The 23339-nt window shown below is 37.7% G+C and overlaps 1 protein-coding gene across 1 annotated transcript in view; it reads right to left on the minus strand.

The window, feature by feature from the left end:
• Positions 1 to 23339, minus strand: part of LOC107738201 (cadherin-2-like) — a gene marked incomplete at its 3' end in the record, with an annotated part of 153257 nt that overhangs the window by 9725 nt on the left and 120193 nt on the right. The window contains exons 6-8 of the mRNA XM_016549937.1: positions 22660 to 22841; positions 5835 to 6091; positions 2976 to 3112 (exon numbers count right to left, since the gene is read on the minus strand). Of these exons, the coding sequence (XP_016405423.1) occupies positions 2976 to 3112; positions 5835 to 6091; positions 22660 to 22841 (576 nt within the window). The remainder of the gene's footprint in view (positions 1 to 2975; positions 3113 to 5834; positions 6092 to 22659; positions 22842 to 23339) is intronic.

Consider the following 23339-nt stretch of genomic DNA (forward strand, 5'->3'; position numbering starts at 1 on the left):
ATTAGTGCCCACTGCTTCACATTACTGGGAAGAGGCTTCGCATACAATAGCCATCAGGCCTCCCTGAAGCTGCTTAGACCTACTTTCCATACTATAACACAGCACCATAGATCCTCTAGTAACATGCCATCTCCCTGAGCAGTACAAATTCAATGTATGTTTAAATGGTTTAATCCATGCATACATAATAAGTAAATCATAACAACACAAATCCAATAAATTTTAGCCATTGATATTGCAACTTTATAAACTAGCTGACAGTTTCGAAAGAACAGGACATGATGTAAAGGCTGTGATCAGGAATGTCGCAAACCGGATTTGAATTTATCACTATTTTCACTAGTAGACATGGTGGCATGGACATTTTCAACCAGTATTAAGCATTCTTGACATAATGATCAGCATGCCATTCTTGGACGATGTTCATGTCAGTGTACCTTAGGGAGTTATGAACTATAAATAGCAAAGCTAACATTTTCCAGTAGTGACAGTAGCTTGGCTGTTTTTAAAATAATGCAGCTTTTCCAGTAACAAGCTACTTTTGAAACATGCAGTGGTGTAGCGTGACAAATCACTGTTTTTAATGTCACATTATATTGTGCACACAGCTTTACAGCCGAGCAAACTGAGGCATTAATCTAATGTGCTCTCCTGAACTGTATTCTATCCTCAATATACCAACCTTGGGAGTCTTTTTAGTAAACTAAACTTAAACATACTAAAATAAATTGATTAAATAAATTCAATTAAAATAAACATACTAAAAATACTTGAATATAATTAATTTTTCTCTATAAAAAGAGGCAGTGATTTCTGCACAAAGACATGATTTGATGATTTGTTTCTTTTCAAACTGGTTCATTTCCATGAACTGTCCAAAGAGAAACGATTCACTGATTCATGCCTAGGTGCAGCAGTGTTGTTCATCTTAAAGCGGACCTATTACGCAAAATTCACTTTTTCAAGGTGTTTGGACATAAATGTGTGTTGGCAGTGTGTGCACACAACCACATAAATGTGTGTTGGCAGTGTGTGTAGACAACCACCCTATAATGATAAAACTCCTTTTTTTTTAATCCCCATAAATAATAAGCAGTGTCTCCCAATGGCCTATTTTTAGCATTGGTGCTAATGTGACATCACATTAGCCACAGGCCCCACCCACGAATGTTGACAGACACTGCTGTTTTAACGTAGAACCACCCTGAGCGAGTTTACAGTGAGTTGTACACAGTCCGCCATTGCTGCACTGACGAGAATGTCTCTCAAGCATTTTAGGTGTTCTGTTGCTGGATGTATTAATCCACATAGCTCTCTCCATTTACTCCCGAAATCTGAGCCGCTGAAGGTGTTGGCAGTGTGTGTACACAACCACCCTATAATGATAAAAATCCACCCACTCCTTTTTTTTTAATCCCCATAAATAATAAGCAGTGTCTCCCAATGGCCTATTTTTAGCATTGGTGCTAATGTGACGTCACATTAGCCACAGGCCCCGCCCACGAATGTTGACAGACACTGCCGTTTTAACGTAGAACCGCCCTGAGCGAGTTCACAGCGAGTTGTACACAGTCCGCCATTGCTGCACTGACGAGAATGTCTCCCAAGCGTTTTAGGTGTTCTGTTGCTGGATGTATTAATCCACATAGCTCTCTCCATTTACTCCCGAAATCTGAGCCGCTGAAGGTGGATTAATTTTGTTTTCGAAGAAAATGCTCCCTCAACTCAACAGAAATTCGTTTATGTCTGCGCGAATCATTTTACACCGGACTGCTTTGTGAATGAGGGTCAGTATAAAACAGGTTTTGAACAAAAGTTGCTCCTGAAGGATGGAGCAGTGCCAACTGTTCGTGATCCAGCTAACGTTACGCCATCTAGAAGAAGTATCACACGTTTGTTTTCCAAACTGCCTTTCTGAAAGAGCTTCTTGGCACTCTGTAAGGCTAATGTTGCTATAGCTACCATTATCTGTCTGATTTCACTGATGCTGCCTTCACATGCTACCAGAATGATCTGCTACTAGCAGTTTCTGACATTTTCAGTGCGTGAGAGAGTGTTTTGTTATTGATGGCATGATGCAGGTGCGCGAGCTCTAGAAACTCCACCCTCTTATGAAAGAGGAGGCGGGACCACCAGCTCGTTTTCATTTAAAGGGACAAACACAAAAAACAGGGCGTTTTGGCTCATACCCTAAAAATGGCAATTTCAACAAGCTATAAAATATTTTCTGTAGTGTATTTTGAGCTAAAACTTCACATACACACTCTGGGGACATCAGAGACTTATTTTACATCTTGTAAAAAGGGGCATAATAGGTCACCTTTAAAGGGGTCATCGGATGCCCATTTTCCACAAGTTGATGTGATTCTTTAGGGTCTTAATGAAAAGTCTGTAACATAGTTTGGACTAAAACTAAACATTTTACTTAAATAAAGCTGAAATAAACTAAAATGAAAAACTTTCCAATAAAAATTGAATGAATGTTGCCTTGGCTGAAACTGGAAAAAAAAAACTGAAATGAAAGCAAATTAAAGCTATATAAAAATTTAGGCCTGCATATAAAAATGGAAAACTAAAAATCTAAAAATAAAAGCTAATTCTAAATATAAAAAAAAAAAATAGTATATAAATAATACTAAAATAAAAATGATGTGCAAAAGTCACTACTTTTAGATATTATAGATAGGCTATATTTAGCAATATTCTAGTAATATTTAACTATATTCTATTTTTGCTGTTGTTGTATTAAACTATGTTATGTGTAAATGTAATGCTGTCACCCTAATCAAGATACACTCATTCAATGATTCAGAAACTTCTGAGCTCTGATTATATTATATAACCGGACAACTATATATGGATATTCATCCAATTATATAAATTATATAACTGTATAACTGGATAATTAAGTAGCCTTTTATTTGTAGCTTACTGTAGCTCACTACTTCCCTAATGCTGTGACTGTGTGTATGTACCTCTCTGTGTGGCAATGATGGTGATATTATGCCACTGCTCGTGCTCACGGTCCAGCTCGGTCACTGTAGTGATGAGCCCGGTGTCTGGAGTGATGCGGAACAGAGCTTCTGGGTCAGACTGAGGATCGATGGAGAACCTGAGGGAGATAGAAGATAAAAAAGACAAATGGAGAGGGAGAAGCGTTTGGCATACACAAGAGGTGAGCAGATGCATGAAGCCCCGGCTCATCAGAAAATCTGTCATTCAGGAGCTACTTTAAGCCCAGCGGCGGAAAACAATAGAGCCGTGATTGGCAAAGTAAGAATCCTCAGATCCCTAGCAAGGCATGGTTAAAATAACTGTAGTTCACTGGGATGAATATTGATCATTGGACTTTTCCATGTGGAAACAAGCAAACACGTCTTGTAACATGAATAGCCTGAGTTCTGTGATAATGTTTTGAAGAGTTTTAACACAGGACACAAAATAGCACACAATAATAATTAATGACATCATGGCTCTGTTCCAAAGCCTAATAAGCTCTCTACCCGGGCGGCTGCTTTAAGCATCCCAGGCACGTTCCTGATGCGAAGGCTGTTGCAAACAACAGGCAGCAAAATTATGCTGCCTTTTTAGATTCCTCACTAGAGCCAAATTCTAAAGCAGTGTGTGTTTCCACTGTTAATAACTTAACGAATTTAGCAGTTTTTTATATTTACATTTTTAAAAGATGTAATGTACATTTATGACACTATACTTTGTGTTTTATTACATTAGAATTAATTAATTACAGTTATCACTGCTGTGTGGGTGTTTCTAATAACGGCTAATTTGACATCTTTCTCTCTTCTGACCAAAGTGATCCATCTCTTGAGATATGCTATTGTGAATTTTTCCTAAAAATAAATAAATAAATACCTAAACACACACACACACATATATATATATATATATAATAGGGCTGGGCAAGTTAACGCGTTATTATCGCGTTAACGCATTCATTAATTAATGCCGACAATTATTTAATCGCACATTAACGCAGTTTTTTTCCTTATTATTATTATTTTGAAAGTCCGTTGCTCACTGGCTCTAAATACACAGACAAACCATGGGTCACAGGAGGGGTGGGATGTTGATCAGTACTGGCTTGGGATGGGAGTCATCACGTGTTTCAACCAATGAGCATTTGGGGGTGGGCCTAAATGCGATTAAGACTGCAGCAGCACTCACATGAATGCTCCCGATAAAATTATTTAGGCTAAGTATCAACATTCACAGACCACTGTTCACTGTTATTTTTAACAAAAGAATGCAACGTGCTCGTAATCAATAAGTGGGAAATAGGAAGTTTCCGATAGCACGTGAAGACAGCAGAGAAGCGTTTTCGCTCAGCACATTTGGAGTGCATCATTTTGTTAACTTTGTGGTTTATTATTTTGAGTCGTTTGGGACGCGGTAACACACGGCCCTCTCACAATATATTGCTTTACAGATCTATCACCTTTGCCGCTCCGAAATGTCCACGCAATCATGCTTCACGTATCAGAAGTTCCGCACTCGGATGCGGTTAGCGCTCACACTACATGCGTACTGCGCCCGAGCCCAACTGAACTGTGCTCTGGCCTATGGGATTACATCTCTGCCACAATTCTGCTTGCAAAATATCATATTTTGAGCGCGCAAAAGTGTGTTTTGCACGCGAGCGAACTGAATTTTGTGGAGAAAATGTTAGTGTCGCAAAGAAGAAAGTATTTCGAGAGCACGAAAATCAATTTTGCATTTAAAATAAGTTTTTGGATAGAAAGGTATGTAATGGATTACAATCAACCAAAAATTATTCAGACGGCTGTTATTATGACAGTATTTACACAACTATCAATACTTAGTCGCACAACCCTTAGCCTTAATGACAGCCTGTAGTCTCCTGGGCATGCTGTCATCCAGGTTCATGCAAACCTGAACTTCATCCCAGACTCGGTCTGAATAATTTTTGGTCCCAAATTTGTATCAGTTTTACTGGTAGTCCACTGTATGAATAATTTTTGGGTATGATTTGTCACAGTTTACTTTATTTTGCTATCCTCACTTACATAAATGAACTATAGTGTCCTGCACCCACTAGTAAAAAAATATAAAAATTATATCTGGTCTCTGAATAATTTTAGGTTTGACTGTATATTCTTCGGTTATTTTCACACTTAATTATGCCCATTAAAATGTATTTTTTCAAGTTTTTGTTACTTTCACTGTTCAGTTTTTTTTTGCTCTATGGTACATCATCTTTAATTTAATAGCATTAGAGCTGCTCCATTGCAGCGGCTTAGTAGGGGCATCAGGTGAGCAAGCTGAAACGAAGCATGCGCAAAAGAGAAGGTTTGCACACATCCAAAAACTTATTTTTATTTGCAAAATTGATTTTTGTGCGCTCAAAATAATTTTTTCTTTGTGAAACAAACATTTTCTCCACAAAACTCAGATCGCGCGCATGCAAAATGACTGACCAAAATTAAAATGAAAATAGAATACAAATATTATACATAAATAAAATAATATAAAAAATATAGAAAATATATAAATAAAATATAAAAATATATATTTTTATTTTTATTAAAATAAAATATCAATAATAACTATAATAGTATCTCAGTGATACTAAAATAAAACTACACTATAGAGGTTAGCAAATTATGACGACTTCTGCTTCTGAGAACCCCGGAAATGTGAAAAGGGTCCATGAGCTCAGTGAATATTTTCATCCAAGATGGTGCATGAAGTCATTTTATACAGAACTTAACAGTACTAATAAATACTTTCATATACTACATTTAATAAATACTACAAACACTACATTCAGTGTAGTGTAAGTATGCAGCCTGTACCTGATGTTGTTTGTGAGCCCCGTATCTGGGTCCACGGCGCTGACCCGTCCCACTGTGCAGGCCGGTGGGCAGTTCTCAGACACATCCATTCGGTAGCGTGCCCGTGAGAAACGAGGGGGCTCATCTGCGTCTAGCACGGCCACTCTGATCGAAGCACGGTCTTTAAAGGGCCCACGCCGAAGGAACCGAGGGTCCACGATGGGGTTCAGAACCTCCACTGAGAAAGAGTAAGAGCTGCGGCTCTCATAGTCCACTGCCTGTAAACCAAACAAAAACATGATTATGAAACATAAACATAATGACAAGACCGAAATGCTCATACTGTCCACATGAGCACCACAACTGAACATATCACACTCACCACATGTCACAGCCCATACCGCACACATTAAATAATCACTGATAGATTATTAAATGGCTCTATTGGACTTTTGCTCAAACCAGCAGGGTAATAAAATTATATTTGATATTATTTGTGTGTGTGTTTTACTCACTTTCCAGCCAAGCGTGACTGACGCGCTGCAAACAGAGAGCTGTATATTTCATTTCTGTTTGCCTTCAGCATTCTTTAGAGCATTTTCAGTACATTCGTAAGACAGACGTAAGTGCCGTTATGTACCGAAGCTTTGGAAACAAAACCAATGGTCCAACAACATAAATAACCACATGTCACAGCCCATACTGCACACATTAAATAATCACTGATAGATTATTAAATGGCTCTATTGGACTTTTGCTCAAACCAGCAGGGGGCCCTGGTGAACTGCAGAAACTGCAGTGTTGTTATTGCTAAGGGTGCTTTCACACAAGCACTTTTGGGGCGCACCCTGGTTCGATTGACATCAGAGTTCGGTTCGTTTGGATGATGTGAACGCTGTCTTCCGAGCTCGGGTGCGCACCCGCGAACCGTACTCGAGTTTGCTTGAAAAGGGTGGTCTGGGGTACAGTTCATGTGAACTCCGGTACGGTTCGCTGCTGATGTGAACGCAATCGTGCCCAATCCCGGAAGTGAGCCGCTATTAATGACGTATTATTTGATAAAGAACGCAGTCCAGCGGGGGCAGGCAGGGGGATCGAACTCGGGTTCGGACCAGGCAAGCGAGCCAAGTGTGAAAGCACTCTAAATAAAACTTAGACTAGTTGTTTTTGTTAAATGGCAAAAAAAAATACAATATAAATATTACATGAAAAAATCCAAGAAATAAATTCAAGCTGAAATATTAAAACGGAAATAAAAATAAAGGTAGATCAAAAAAAAAAATGACAAAAGCACATAATTACTAAAACAAAAATTAAATTAAAACATAAAAGAATATATAAATATAAATACAAATATTCAAAATATTAATAAATTAAATTATAATATATAAATAATACCAAAATAACACTGAGCAAGGGTGCATATTTACTATGACCGTTTTTGCTTTATTTTTTATTAATTATTATTATTTTAATAATGATTGTTTATGCCAATAACCAAGCAACTATAATTATTCCTATAACTATAATTATTCTATAATTATAATTATTCCAACTATAATTATTATTTAATAATATTATAATATAATAAATGTATAAACGATATACATTATGTACATTCATGTATAAAATATATGAAATACAGCATAACTTATTTATTATTAATGTTTATTAATACACAATAATTGTCACAATACATATAATTGATTGATATATTAATATGAAATATTAGCATATAAATATTAATGTTGATTAAAACATTAATTATAATAATTATAAAATAACAATAATATAAAATAATTATAATTATATTAATAATACATATCAATATATCAATAAATATCAATAATGCTGCTCAGTGTGAGGGAAAATCCTTGCATAATTTAAGCCAGCAAGTTTCAAACAACATTAAAACTTCAACCAACAGAATATATTACAGGAAAATAAAAAGTAAAATAAATTTACTTACTATAAGATGCAAAAGGGCGATAGAAACTGAACTTAACAACATGAAGACAATTCTTGGAGCGAAGCAAGAAAGAAACCCATCTGCTATGATAATACTTAATCAAATTTATATGCTTTTGGTGATGTTGCTTGTGTTTGTAATATATGCTCCTACGATAGCAACTGCATGACCTGGAAAGGCTGTTAAATTACAGTGGATAGAAACTGATGGGATAGTAAATAAAGCAGCCAGTTTGCTATGCAAGTGGAAAATGCTGTGGAAATGAAAATGTGGTGCAGATGGATCTTTGACATGCAGTTTAAACTTGAAGTGAGCAGTAAATAAAAGTGGATCGCTCTGACTATAATCAATGAAGCTGTCTAAACCACAAGCTAGTTTTGTTGAGTTGCTTTCAGCAATAATCCATGCCCAGGGCATGTCAATGTCACACCCCAGCCCTGTCGACAATGACTTTGTTTCTGAACTACAAGCCACTGTACGGTATTCCAAGAATAGCCTAATTTGACAGACTTTAATTACAGGGTTTTGTGATTATCAGAGTCTCTTGAAATGCAATCACGCTCTCTGATGAGGTTGGCCATGATATTAGCAGGATCAGGGCCCGGCATTTATTGTATTGTGACGAGTCATGGGATCTGGATCTGGATCTGGCACTGGGAGGGTTGTGTGTGAAGCTGGCACACCAGGAATGGGTAATGGGCTGGTTTTGGCAAGAGCAGCTGGATTGGGTCTCAAAGAAGTCAGAAATGACTGGCTCATTATGACGGTCACTTTTGTTATCCTCTATTCATCTGCACACACACACACACGTTCACACACACTTGGCCACTCTCTCCTAATGCAAGACCAAGTTGAGGTTGGAAGGAGTCAGTGGGGCACACAATGTGTTTGGCCTCGGTTTCCTCTGACAGGCTGAAGGACAGACTGAAATGAGCTGAATTAAACTGTGCTGACTGGAGGACATCGGGTCACTGTGGTCACTACAAATCTCTGCCACTTTCTATCACACCAGAGTTGGACTCTTCATCTTAAGGACTCTCATAAACATGGTCTGGGATTCATTACTTGGTATCTTGGCCTGGGTCTCAAAACTACAGGCAATGATCTTGGATTATGGTCAAGAGACCTCAAGAAGTCATTCATAGAGGTAATTAACTCAATTGTAGTTCACCGACGTGTACAAAGAATTAGCAGTAAAAAGAAAGTCGGGTCTAAAGTTGCTTGAGGGTTAATAAACGATGACATCGTTTTATTTTTAAGACCGAAAAAGGCAAATATTGAAATATTTCAAATGAAAAAAAAAACTTTTTTTATTTATCATATTTAATACAACAGGCTTTTTTGGCTCATGTAGCACTCATAATTGAGGAGGGAAAATATGAAAAAAATATGAAAATACATATCAAGTATGATACAGAAGGGTTATTAATTAATTATACTTGCATTACTCTAATTTAGTTTCAAAACAAAGCCATTAATCCTTCACTTTTCTGCAAGAACAGCTTCTCTGAAGGCTTTTTATTAGACGTAACATGGCTGCAGGGATTTGCTCCCATTGTCAGTGAGGTCAGGCACTGATGCTAGGCTATGAGAACTGGCACACAGTCTGCGTTTCAATTCACCTCAAAGGTGTTCAGTTAGGTTCAGGTCTTGGCTTTGTGCAAGTCAGTCAGGTTCATCCACACCAGACTCGGCAAATCATTCTTTATGCACTTTGTGCCAGGGGCGGACTGGGGCTAAAAAGTGGCCCTGGACTTTCTGGCACAGAGCAGCCCACCACACTCGGTCCACAACACACCACACCATAAACCCACCAGATCTGTCTAAACCACAAGCTAGTTTTGCTGAGTTGCTTTCAGCAATAATCCATGCCCAGGGCATGTCAATGTCACACCCCAGCCCTGTCGACAATGACTTTGTTTCTGAACTACAAGCCACTGTACGGTATTCCAAGAATAGCCTAATTTGACAGACTTTAATTACAGGGTTTTGTGATTATCAGAGTCTCTTGAAATGCAATCACGCTCTCTGATGAGGTTGGCCATGATATTAGCAGGATCAGGGCCCGGCATTTTCGGTCCACAACACACCACACCATAAACCCACCAGCTAACATATAACACAATTCAGAAATAAAAATGCTATCTATTTTTTTTATTATTGAAATTATTATAATTAACATTAATGAATGACTGGCATACTTTTTTACATTATAATTAGTCATTTCTGGTTTATATGACAAATAGTAAATAATTTAGAATAATTTTTACACATCTCTTTTTGAGGGACAGTTTAATATCACTAACGTTAAATACCTACCATAATATCAGTCCATATGACACAATGCTCTGCTTAAAAGACTTGGAATGTAGTGCAGAATGTGGACTGTTTTTTATGGTGCCTTTCTATTGGTCCTTTAGAAATCATTCTAATATGCTGATTTTCTGCTCAAGAAATATTTCAGATTTTTATCAGTGTTGAAGACAGTTGGGCTGCCTCACATTTTTATGGAAAATGTGATACCATTTAGTCTAGGGTAATTCAAAAAAATATATATATATATGTATAAATTAAAGGGATAGTTCACCCAAAAATGAAAATGTGATGTTTATCTGCTTACCCCCAGGGCATCCAAGATGTAGGTGACTTTGTTTCTTCAGTAGAACACAAACGAAGATTTTGAACTCAAACAGTTGCAGTCTATCAGTCTTATAATGTAAGTGGATGGGAATCATGGCTTTGGGAGTCAAAAAAACACACAAACAAAACCAAATGAAACCCTGCGGCTCGTGAACACGCTTACACAATTCAGCCAGATAAAGCATGATTAATATGCAGGGTGCGAACTACGGGGGAGCTCGGCTCCCCTTAATAAGACATGGGCTCCCCTGAAAACGTGATTTGTGAAATTTTGGGGGGTCTCAAAAAATATTGACAATGTGTTATTTTGACGTGCAATTTCAGTTTTGTGTAATGTGATCATCGTGGATTATTATGTGTAAAATTGCAAAAATATCATTCATTCATGCATGACGGCGATTTAAACCTAATTCACTTCAATAAAGATAACTATACATGCTATTCTTGTCATGAGCATCAAGGTGTGGGGGCGCTGCGGTGCAAATTCCACTCATGTTTAGTACGTTAACTCAAAGATTCGTAGAAAAAATATAAACGCTGGACTCTGTGTTAAGGTAAGGCATGTTATTCGCAATTATGCCCTGGGGGTAAGCAGATAAACATAAAATTTTCTTTTTTGGGTGAACTATCCCTTTAATACTTGAATTCAACAAGGTTGCATTAAATTGATTTAAGTGACAGTAAAGTTATTTATATTATTACAAATGAATTATATTTCAAATAAATGCTGTTCTTTAACTTTGTATTCATCAAATAATCATGAAAAAGTTGAAGTATCACAGTTTCCACAAAAATATTAAGTGAAAACAGTTTTCAGTAGGCCTATTGATAATGAAAACCATTAGTAATAGCTTAACTGATCACAAATAATTACTGATAATAATTAGCAAAACAGCATATTAGAATGATTTCTGAAGGAACATGTGACACTGAAGACTGTAGCAATGATGCTGAAAATTCAGCTTTGATCACAGGAATAAATTACATTGTAAAATATATTTAATAGAAAACCAATTTTAAGTGTAATATTTCATATTATTATTTTACGTTAAATTAATTAGAATTTTTTACTCTAATGGGCCGCGCGGGCCATTCATCTGGGCCGATGGAGGAATATAGTCTACGTACACTTACTATAATTCATTCTTTATATATATTTAAGCAATGGGCCGGCCCACATTGTACAGCGGCCCACCGGGAAAAGTCCCGGTGCTCCAGATGACCAGTCCGCCGCTACTTTGTGCACAGTGACATTGTCATTCTGGAACAAAAAAGGCCTTCCCCAAACTGTTGCCACAAAGTTGGAAGCACACAACTGTTGCATTATATACAAATGATTCAAAAGGTTTAGGGGTAAGCAAGATTTTTTTTTTTACTTTTAAATAAATACTTTTGTTTAGCAAAGATGTATTAAATTGATCCAAAGTGACAGTAAAGACATTTATAATGTTGCAAAAAACTATTTCAAATAAATTATTTTGAACTTTGTATTCATCAAAGAATTGTGAAAAAAAGTATCATGGTTTCCACAAAAATTATTAGGCAGCACAATTGTTTTTAATATTGATAACAATAAGAATACGATTCTTGAGCACCTAATCAGCCTATTAAAATGACTTATGAAGGATCATGTGATACTGAAGACTGGAGTAATGGCTGCTGAAAAATCAGCTTTGCCATCACAGGTATAAATTAAATTTTCAAATATATTAAAATAAAAAAACAGCTATTTTAAATTGCAAAAATATATGAAAATAGATGCAGCCTTGGGGAGGATAATGAGACTTCTTTCAAAAACATTTTAAACAATCTTACCAACCCCAATCATTCGAACAATAGTGTACCTGCTCATATAGACCAATACACACTCTGCTATGAATCTATAACGTGCAACAAGAAAGAAAGATTAAAGATTTAAAATGACTCAGTAGGTAGGGGACAGTTGAACAGAAATGAAGGTGAGAAAGAGAGAAAGAGACAAAAAAAAGGGACAGAGAGTCAAGCCAAGAGAGAGGAGGAGGGATAAATGGAGAGAAAAGGTTCCTAACAGGAACCCATTAGAGGCAGAGAGAGACAATCTGTCTGAGGAGGAGAGATGTCACTTACACTGTGAGCACACACTCATCACCCCATCCCTTCCTCTCTCACATACTCAATCACTCAGTCTCCCTCCCTCCCTTTCTCATCACTCCATCACACGCTCTACGCCCCTCCTAGTGAGCGGCGGTCTGATACTGACATCTAGAATACACACTCATCTCTCTCTCACGCCTGTTTATAATAAACCTGCCTCTAAAGACCAGCCTGAATTGAATTCACAGGCTGCTTTATGCTAGTTTCATGCTGGTCTAGTTAGGGGACTATTTTTTTATATTTAGAAGATGCTTTTATCCAAAGTGTAGTTGAAGGTTAAATCAGTAAATTCTCCTTCTCTCTCCACTTTCACTTTCCAATTTCTCTTTTAAATCACTCTCCAGTGGAATAGCAATTATGGGAAATTAATTAGGCTCTCTATATATGGTCCACTATTCGGCTATATTCCATAACGCCATATGGCAGATCATATAACTTTTCAAGCATTTGATCTTTGGAGAGATCTGAAATGAGATAGACGTAGCTTCGAGGAAAATATGTACACTAACATTAAAAAGTTTAGTTTATTTATTTACATAATTGTTTTTTATGCTCAACAAGGCTGCCTTTATTTGATCAAAAATACAGTAAAAACAGCAATATTGTGTTATTTTATTCTAAAATCAAATGTATTCCTGTGATGGCAAAACTGATTTTTCAGCATCATTCATTGATTTTCACATGATCCTTCAGAAATCTTTCTAGTATGCTGATTTGGAGCTCAAGAAACATTTCTTATTATTATCAATGTTAAAAATAGTTGTGCCGCTTAATATGTTTGTGAAAATCATGATACATGTTCCCCCAAGATTCTTTGGTGAACAGAAAAGACTGCTTCTGCGCGTCTCTCTTTTTTATTCAGACAGACCATGGAATAAATATATATATATATATAACTTTATTTAAAATATGTCTCTCATTCCCAAAGCACTACAACACAAAAATAATAAATCCATCTCACAAAAGGATAAATTAAATCACTGAGACAAAAAGTCTAAATGAATACAATTGAACATTGGGCTAAATTGCTCAAAATGACAATAGCATCATCTGTCTCCATACTATTTTACCCCCACGCAAATGCTCACAAATACAGTCACAAATTCATGGTTTGCCCTCAAGACTGGCGGTATGCCACTGCATATATGTGTGTATGTGCTCGTGTGGGTATTTGGATCTATTCTCTTTGTGAATTTCTGATTTCGCCCTGTTTTTCTTTCTGTGCACACACATGTTGGCTCTGTGCTCGAAATCCTTCGATTTGTCCTCTGCATGTCTTTTGCATGCAAATGTATGTGCGCAACTGCATTCATTCAAAGGTGACAGGCAGTCTTGAATCAGGTTGTCTTCCTGACACCTGATTCACAGCCGCTCTCTTTCTCTCCCTCTCCCTTGTGTTTTAATACGACTCTGGGGCGTTAAACCCATATTAGCTTTGAAGCAATTTACACACTACATTCTAACAATGTACTGCTTCCCTGCACTCCCTCCTCAGTCTCCCATTCATTCCTTGAGTTTTTAAACCTTACAAGCCCACATCTTCAAGTCCAAAAACCAGGTTTGGATTCAATATTCCACCTTGACATCAACACTGGTTCAAAACATTCTATCCCTCCAATTCTTTTCCTACTCACTATAATTCTTACTCTTTTTCCCACAGTCCTTCATTGCTCCTTCAATCACGATTTCTTTCAATCTCTCCCTCTTTGTCTCAGAGAAGATTAACGCAATCTCTCCTCTCAGAGAGAAAACAAACCGATAATCTGGACAGCACCACAGGTTGATGACCGTGGATTAGCTACACGGTTAAAGTGAGAATAACTAAGGGAAGTCAGATTTACAGCATCCACAGCTGTTTCTAAAACCGACACAATGTACGAAACAAACAACAGCAAGGTCATGAGTCTGATTCTCAGGGAACACACATCCGGGTACAAATTTTGCCTAAGTGATGCATGCACTGCATAAATGTAAATATAATGCAAGATTTGAACCTGCAATCTTCAATTCTGCATCGCAGATATTTACAAGAGGAAAATCATGTCCACCGGCCTATGTTTAATTCATAGCATCCTATTTATTTGCAAAGGAAGGAAATGTCAATCACTCAGCTCAAACCTTCAAATTGTTGCACCACTAGGTGGCACTGTTGGAAAGCTGTATAGGACTATAGGACTACCCTTACAAAAAGGTGTTTAATGCTACTTTAGCATCAGTCACTTTAAGGACAGTTGGTTGTACAACACTGCCACAAGAGATCACAGATGTGGATCTATTGCCGGCATATTAAATATTCAAATGTACACAGGCCTCTTCCATCATAACCCTATGTAATGCAGCTCTCTCTCTCTCTCACACACACACACACACACACACACACACACGCTCAAACACATAAACACAGACTTCCAGCAATCTGCATACGCTTAATCAGAGCAGCATGCCACCCACCAGCCCACACAAACACACACACGCCGTTCTGTCTGGATAATTATGCCTCTGAAAATTCACTTTGTGTTGATTAGTCTAAGAACAGTGAATAATGCTGTGTAATGCCAGCGTGGGGACAAAATGTTAAACGAATAGTTCACCCAAAGATTAAAATTCTGTCATCATTTACTCATCCTCACATCGTTTCCAACTGTGTATGACTTACTTTCTTCCGTGCAATACACAAAATAAAATTCCTGAAGAATGTCCTGCACACTGCAATGAAAGTGAATAAAATTAATGTAATTATGGTGGACTTTCTAAGTATGATTAAAAGTCTTCCATACCGCTTATTTTATAACTTTTCTGAAGCCATACAATAGCCTTATGTGAGAAACAGGTTTTTCACAAAAGTGTCATGTGTCTCACTTCTGATACACCCCTTACGAAAATTAACCATGATTTTATTTTTGCAAAAGTGTAGTCACCATGTTTTTTTTTTTGGCGTATTGATTACCATTTGTATAACCACAGTTTTACTACAGATACCATGGTTAAACTATGATTAGTGTAGCAAAACCATGGTTAATTTGTGGTTACCATGGTTTAACTAGTAACCATGTTTTTTTTGCTTTATTTGTGGTAAAACCATGGTTAATTTCCGTAAGGGACGCTAGAGTGCATTCGTGCGAGTTTATAAGTAGTACGATTCCTGCATAAGTTAATACAACCGGATCTAATTTCAGAAGATGATTTGTACCATCATTGTATATCGACTTTCCTTAAATGTATTGAGAAAAGCCCTGACAAATCTGACTCAACTCGACTTGAATAAATGACACTTTCGAATCGAATCTTTTCAAGGAATCGGTTGATCCAATGCACAAAACACGCCTGGCCTGAATGATTCATATACGAATTGGTCTGATTCTCCAGTTCAACTCACAGACTCAATTGATCACATCAGTCAACAGCTCTCTGGAGAGGAAGATTAAGAGTGAATAATTATATAAATGTCAATCTACTCGTTAAGCAAAGCAAAACATAAGTCTTTATTGCACACAAATGGTATGGATTACTTTTACGCTGATTTGTGTCATTTTTCAAGCTTTAAATCTCCCATTCATTGTAATTGCATGCAAAAATGAGTGGCTGGTAAATTATTCAAAATTTCTCCTTTTATGTTCCACGAAAGAAAAGAAAGTCAAACGTGGTTTGGAACGACTTAAAGGTGAATAAATGATGGCAGAGTTGTGAACTAAACTTTTAAATACTCACAATACTCAGGCACACAGAGTAGCACCTCCCCAAAATGAAACCTACAGATTTACACTTTGTTCCTTTCCTTAATCCCCAGCTCAAGGCATTTTTCTCAAGGACAAAGAGTTTTTGCACTGTTTGAGAATCAATGAATTTCTAAAGCGCCGCTCCACCCTAGGTTTTTAAAGCGCAGAAATGACCGCAGCACATGACTAACATCCCTCAGGGGAGAGAGGGAGCGAGGGAGACTCTGCAGAGAGAAACCCAGCACTGCTGAGATGAAATGAGTGAGCGAGGGAGGGAGAGAGGTCGCAGTGCAGCTTTACATGGAAACAGTTTCTTCTCAGACAGGCAGGCATGACCTAGCTTACCAAAAAGGGCCTGACTGACCCATTCACACACTCAGCCTTGGGCTTTGTCCTTTTTATCTGCACATCAAAGGTCTCTTCTTCTTATCTGCAAAAGGCTTCTTTCTTCAGTACCTTTCATTTTTATAATGTGCTCCTTTTTTGTCATCACATGGTTTGTAATTCAGGGCAATATTAACACAGAGGGAGCAACGGTCATGTGTAAATGAGGGTAGTCAGTATGTGTGAAAGAAAGAAAGGGTTTGTACCTGTCTCTGTCAAAATGATCAGCTTAGAGATGAGTTTCCATGCTAGTCTGTGTTGGTTGATCTTGCTGGTTAAGCTTAAAGTCGGCATGAAATCAAAATTGACAATTCTTATTTTTTGATGGAACACTGTAGTGTTTATAATAAATAATTTATCTGTGCACTTCATAATTTTTTTTAAATTCATGTGCCCTCGCAATCTTTAATCAAAAACGTTTCCCTCCCCTCCCCCTCAAAACGACTCCTCTACTCTTCCGGTCACGAGCTATGGCGCAAGGGCGGAGCTATCTGGAACTGCCAGCAGCTGCAGTGAGTGAGTTTGGAATAAATGACGGGGGGAAAAGCTGAAGCTGATGCTTCACTTTATAGCACTGACACCAGTCATAAGGGAGTACGTTACCCTTAAACATTGAAAAGATATTAGGATATTACGACAACATTACTCTTAGAACATCGCAAACGAATTTTTTTTTTTTTTCATGAATATGACTTAACCTGATGGAGGACGCGCTCAGTCATTCAGGCAGTCTCTCTCGCGCGCCATTTAGGCATGTTTTGTGCCGTTGACCGTCATCGTCATCCTCGATAAAAAAAACATTTATTCATGCTTGGGTGTCGGTGGTGAATCCAGTGGAGAGAAATCCCCCACAACTAACTGCAAACTGGCATTCAGATCTGCCTCCATTTTGTTGGCAACGCCCCACCTTCCAACGATCCAATCAATTCCCGAAGGATGAAATCAAGTCCCGCCCTCTCATTTCAGGTGCCGTTTCACTCGGATATACGTCACAGCAGAGAAGAAAAGACAATTGCAACTTCCGTTTCATGTCGACTTTAAGGATTGAGGAATATATATACTGTTCCAAATGCGTATTACTTATTTCCTTCTTTGTAAATTCTGTATGCAAATAAAGATATCCAAGCTGTTTTTCTATATGAATAAGAATATAGACTTGGACTGTCCAGGTCCAACCAGTAGCCACGTTTACGTGGACACTTTTTTGTTTCAATTGGAAACATTATTAGAGCACAGTGCTCATTCATTTTTGAGCAAAAAGCAACTTAGATATTCAACAAAATATCTTCATGTATTATGGACAAAAGAAAGTAAAAGAGGGTAAATAAATGATGACAGAACTTTAATTTTGGGTTAAACTATGCCTTTAAGCATCCAAGAGTCTAAAACATATGCTACATATAGTCATCAGTCTTTTCAACAGATGTATTATATAAGGTTGTTTGTATGTACGAGAATGTTATGCGTGTCTCCTCTAAGCAAAAAGTGACATGCTCTAAACTCTATGGGTTCCTGAGAGGTCATAGCGGGCATTGTGATGACAGAAATTGCTCCTATTGGAAACACTTTCCTCCCTGGGGCGAGCTCTTCCTCGCTCTGTGACGCTTTCTTTTCTTTTCACTATGTTTCACTCTCCCTCTGTCTCAAAGAAATCTTCAACTTCAGTCTTTCTGATATGGAGCGAAATAAACAAGAGGCAGGCATGACGATCGGCTGTTCTGAATGAGATAGGCAGGTGGCCAAACTAGAGCGGGGTCCTGTAAACACAAACACAAACACGACAAATAATGTTCAGCAGTTTTTTATATTTGTTTAATGGGCCGGAAACCAAAGGGGAGCTTAGTGCTAATTTTACGCTTTGTTTATTCTAATTCTATTAGAGTGGTATCTTTCATGTTTTCTATTAGTTGCGCGTGGGTTCTCTGGCTAAATCCCTTTTAACCTCTTCAATCTTTGTTTTCAGATACTCCCACCTGCATATCTTTACTCATTGTTCACTTTCTCTGTCTTTGTCTTGTTCTTCATCTCCATCATTGTGTCTTACAGTGCAGTCAGGAGTCCTGGCCAGAATTCCGAGTCCTGACGGACAATGGAACTGTCTCTGTATGCTTTTGACAGGAATATTAGAGAGAACCGTAGCACGGGAGCAATTTTAGAAAATATGATTTGGCGAATAAAGCATCAGTGCAGTGAAGGATGAAGTAGGAATTCAAGGAGAGACATGGGAGGAGTTCATTTGTTTACCCATAATTCCCCCTTTTCATTTCCTCCTTCACTAAGCATTAGACGACTAAAGCGTTCCCTTTTTCCTTTCTAGTACTCTTCCACTTTATTTCCCAGATTAGCACTTTATTGCTCAGAGCTGGCATTTTCATAGGCTCGTAAGACTCAAAAATTAAAATTGTCATAATTTGCTCACATTATTGTTCTTCTGTGGAACATAAAAGAAGATATATTGAGAAATGTCTCAGTGTTTCTTGTCCATGCAAAGTCAATGGGCTTCACACAGTCAAAATATCTTATTTTGTGTTCAGCAGAAGAAAGTTTGAAACGGTGTGAGTGTGAGTAAATTATGACCATTTTAAATTTTTCATCCAAAGTGACAGTAAAGACATTTATAATGTTACAGATATTTATGATATATATATCATATTTTCCACAAAAATATTAACCCCCTGGGGTCGAAGCCCGCACTGGTGCGGTCTGTCTCCTATTTTCTTGATGATCGCGAAAAGAACTAAAAATTCTTCTTCATTTTTGATTGTACAGATAAGAATAAGGTATCATTTGAAACTGCAAAGGGCCTACTTTTATTTGTGTATAGTCCTAATAACAACATTATTAATGCTTTCAGCATTAATAATAATACAAAATCTTGAACACCATATCAGCATATTGTAATGATTTCTGAAGCACTGGACTGGAACACTTAGGACTGGAGTAATGACAGCTGAAAATTCAGCTTTGTATCATATAAATAAATTGCATTTTAAAATGCATTACAATAGAAAACAGTTCAAGTCTAATAATATTTTACAATATATTACTGTTTTAACTATATTTTTAATCACATAAGTGCAGTCTTGGTGAGCATAAAAGTCTTCAAAGACATCTTACTGACCCCAAACTTTTGAACAGTAGTGTATATGTACTGCACTAAACATTGAAATACAATAGTGGATATTGTCTTTGTTTTGTTTTGAAAAAAAAAAAAATAGGCGCACAAAAATAACATTTGCTATGGTCTCCCACATACCCCTACAGCAGTTAAACCTGCTATACTGTATTTCATTACTGAAACCCGCAATGTGAAAAGGATCCATTTGTACTTTGTTTAAATAGACACAGCCTTTACATTTTTCACAGTTACTGTATGTGTGGTTTAAAAAAAGAAAAAAAATGTCTGATCAAAACACTGAATGCGTAAGACTTCACAGAACATCTTCAGTATGCCTGATATCAACACCAATGCGGTACAGCACTGCGAATTCTGCATAACTATGATAGTTTCTTTCTTTCTCTTTAGTTTTCCCTTAATGTTTTTATCTTTTATATGGTTTCTCATAGTGTATGTCTTACTTCCATGTCTCTATATCTCTCTATATACTGTCTCCACTCTCTGGCCACTCATTTAATCTTCCTGCTCCTTTCCGTCTGTTTCCCCTTTCCATTTTTCCCTTATCACAGTAACACATCCCTGGCCTAAAATCCCTCCCAGGCTCACCTGCAGCCAAAGCTTTTTTTTTTAAACTGACTTCCCCACACCTGCCAGGCCTGTCACAGCTACAAACCCCCTTACTTTATTTACACACACACACACACACATGCACACATTCACACAAACTTGTACGATCGCAGGGGCCCAGTACAGTCGCTGTGACATACACACAAATGAGTCCAGGAAGCTGAATTGGCATCAATAAAACTGTGCTGGCTTTTCCCAGTGTCTGATCACGGATCCAGATCTGAACAGAGCACACACACAGTCAACTGGCTTCCCGGCAGCTCGGAAATGGGGCTTCAAGCCTTTTAACAAAAAACAGGCAACATGAAGTTCAAAACGAATGTCGTTATCTCATGGAGCATCACCTCAAAACCTGATTAGTTGAGATTATTCTATATGATGATGATTCCATTACAGGGACAGTTCACACAGAAATAAAGATTCTGTCATGCTTTACTCAGCCTTATGTTGTTCCAAACCTGTAAACTGTTATATTTTCAGTCAAAAACGCATGACCAATCGCATGCCTCATAATCACGTGCTTTGGACAGTTATGGAAACAGTGAATTGTATAAACAGTCATTTCATTCTTATCTTTTTTATATTGCAGTCTGCAATAATACAAGGCTGCAATGCTAGAGCTGTTACGTAAACAGGTCACGTGCTGCATTCGTCCAATCAATGACATTGACACCTAAATATGCAAATGAGAATTAACCCAGGGTTTAGGAATTTATAGTGTGAAACATCCGTTTATGAATACACAGGATTAACTGTTAACCCATGGGTTATTTGTGATCAGCATAAAATGTGAGACTAAAAGATGTCAGTCAACAATATCAGTTTATAAAATATTTGATATGCAATGAATAAAATGTATGTATACCTGTTAAAATATCTTTATATACGTATGTATACTTGATAGAATGCATTAAGGTGATAGAAATAGTGTTTTTGCATAAGCAATGACCTGTTTTGACTATTTGTGCACGTAGGAGGAGGAAGCCACATGCTAGGAATGGACCAACAAGAAGTGACAGCTTTCTTATAAATAACCCAACTCACAAGTGTCTAACCTCACATTTAGCATAGGCAGATATATGGGGCCTGCCACCAAGATTATCAGTAAAAATGACTTAATTTTGTTCTGTTCCTCACACAAACCCAACATACAGCTTTAGACATTTTGGAATATAATGCATGAGTCCTATGGACCACTTTTATGGTGTTTTTGGTCCTGTTTGGAGCTTGACAGCCCCTGGTGACTATAACTGTCACTGTATGACATCAGCTTCTTCTAGTTTTAAAACGTCTAGTTTTGAGTCCTACAGAAAAAAAGAGCAGCATATGGGTCTGGAATGACATGATGGTAAGTAGACAGAATTTAAATTTTTGAATGAACTATTCCTTCAATTTACTAATACATCATGTGCTGTTTCAGGTGATGTGAAGATGCCCTCAGGCGAACAATGACAGTCAGAATCTTTATCGGAGAAGAAATGGGTTCTCAGAGATGAGTGCTGTCTCATGGGGCTTCTGCGTGTGGCATGCACCACACGGCGCGCCAACGTAAATCACGCTCTTTTCTCTCACAGCCTGTCTGATCAGCGTCTCGCACACGCACAAGCGCGAGAGGCTGCACAGACTTTGATGGGGCTGATTCAACATTGACTCACATCGCCTATACAGCACAGACACTCGTTTTTGGCCTTTTCTGGAGGTTTTTTTCTACCACTGGAGCAGATCTCCTCACGACACCTGGCAGAATGAGTAACCTGCCCCTCCTACATCAGGAACATCATCTGCTCTATGAGGTGTCTTCTGATCTCTTCCCACCTTCTATGAACCCATGCCCACACACGCATACACACATTTCGCTGCTGAAAAGACCAGTGTAGATGGTTACCAGCATGCATTGTGTTTTGGATGCAGGTCACCACTATTGTGCAGCCGTTCCCACCAGGCTTCTTAACTAGCTTAGCCAGCAAGACGTTCTCGGTCAGCCTGCTTCAAACAGAAAGACCATGCTGGATGACAACCTTCGCTATTGTAGCCATATTTAGCTGACAGTGAGCAGTCGAGTTTCTGTCCACATATTTTCTATGGGAATGTTGAGATGTTGCCTCAAATAGACACAAATAAAATGTGCTTTTAAAAAACATATCTGCTCGTTTGATGTAGACAAACCACCACCGAATCAAATTACTGAAAACGCTGGCTTCAGATGGACTTTTCAGCAGGGTTTCATTTCCCCATATGCCCTGTGGACGTTCTTCCCACCTTGTTCAGAATGATCACGGCCTCTTGGTTGGCTCCGGAGATGTTAAAGGTGTCCCCTGATTCTCCATCCAGTATGGTGTACTCCAGCTTGGCATTGTCTCCCAAGTCGGCATCTGCTGCTGAGATCCGACCCACCTCCGCCCCTGGCACTGCCAACTCTGACACAGAGAATAGCCAGGAACCTGAGAAAGGAAAAGGATTTGGAAGACAGGATGGGAAGAGAGACACAGAGACATAAAATCAATCATTTTGCATGCTCATACATCATATCAATTTGATTTTCGAAAAGCTTTAAACTGAAGCAACTTGCATTTCATGTTATATCAATTACAAGTTTCTCTATTTGACTTTGGCTATTGATTGGCATCCAGTGTTAATCTTGTCAGTTCTTTGTGAGGGTTTTTCAAATGCGAATCGTGATGATACTGTTAAACATACTGCTAACATAAAAATTATACTGCAAGATATTATTGCCCTAACAATGTTTTTGAAAAAGTCTAAAACTAACTAATCAAAACACATCCACACATATAAGATTAATCAGATAAATACGCAATATAAATGTAAAAATAAAAATGTAAACTGACATCCACACAAAATGACACAATATACATTATATATATATATATACATTTATATATATATATATATATATATATATATATATTAGTGCTGTCAAA

This window comes from Sinocyclocheilus rhinocerous, unplaced genomic scaffold, assembly GCF_001515625.1.
Source record: "Sinocyclocheilus rhinocerous isolate Xijiao unplaced genomic scaffold, SAMN03320098_v1.1 scaffold254, whole genome shotgun sequence".
Lineage (NCBI taxonomy): Eukaryota > Metazoa > Chordata > Actinopteri > Cypriniformes > Cyprinidae > Sinocyclocheilus > Sinocyclocheilus rhinocerous.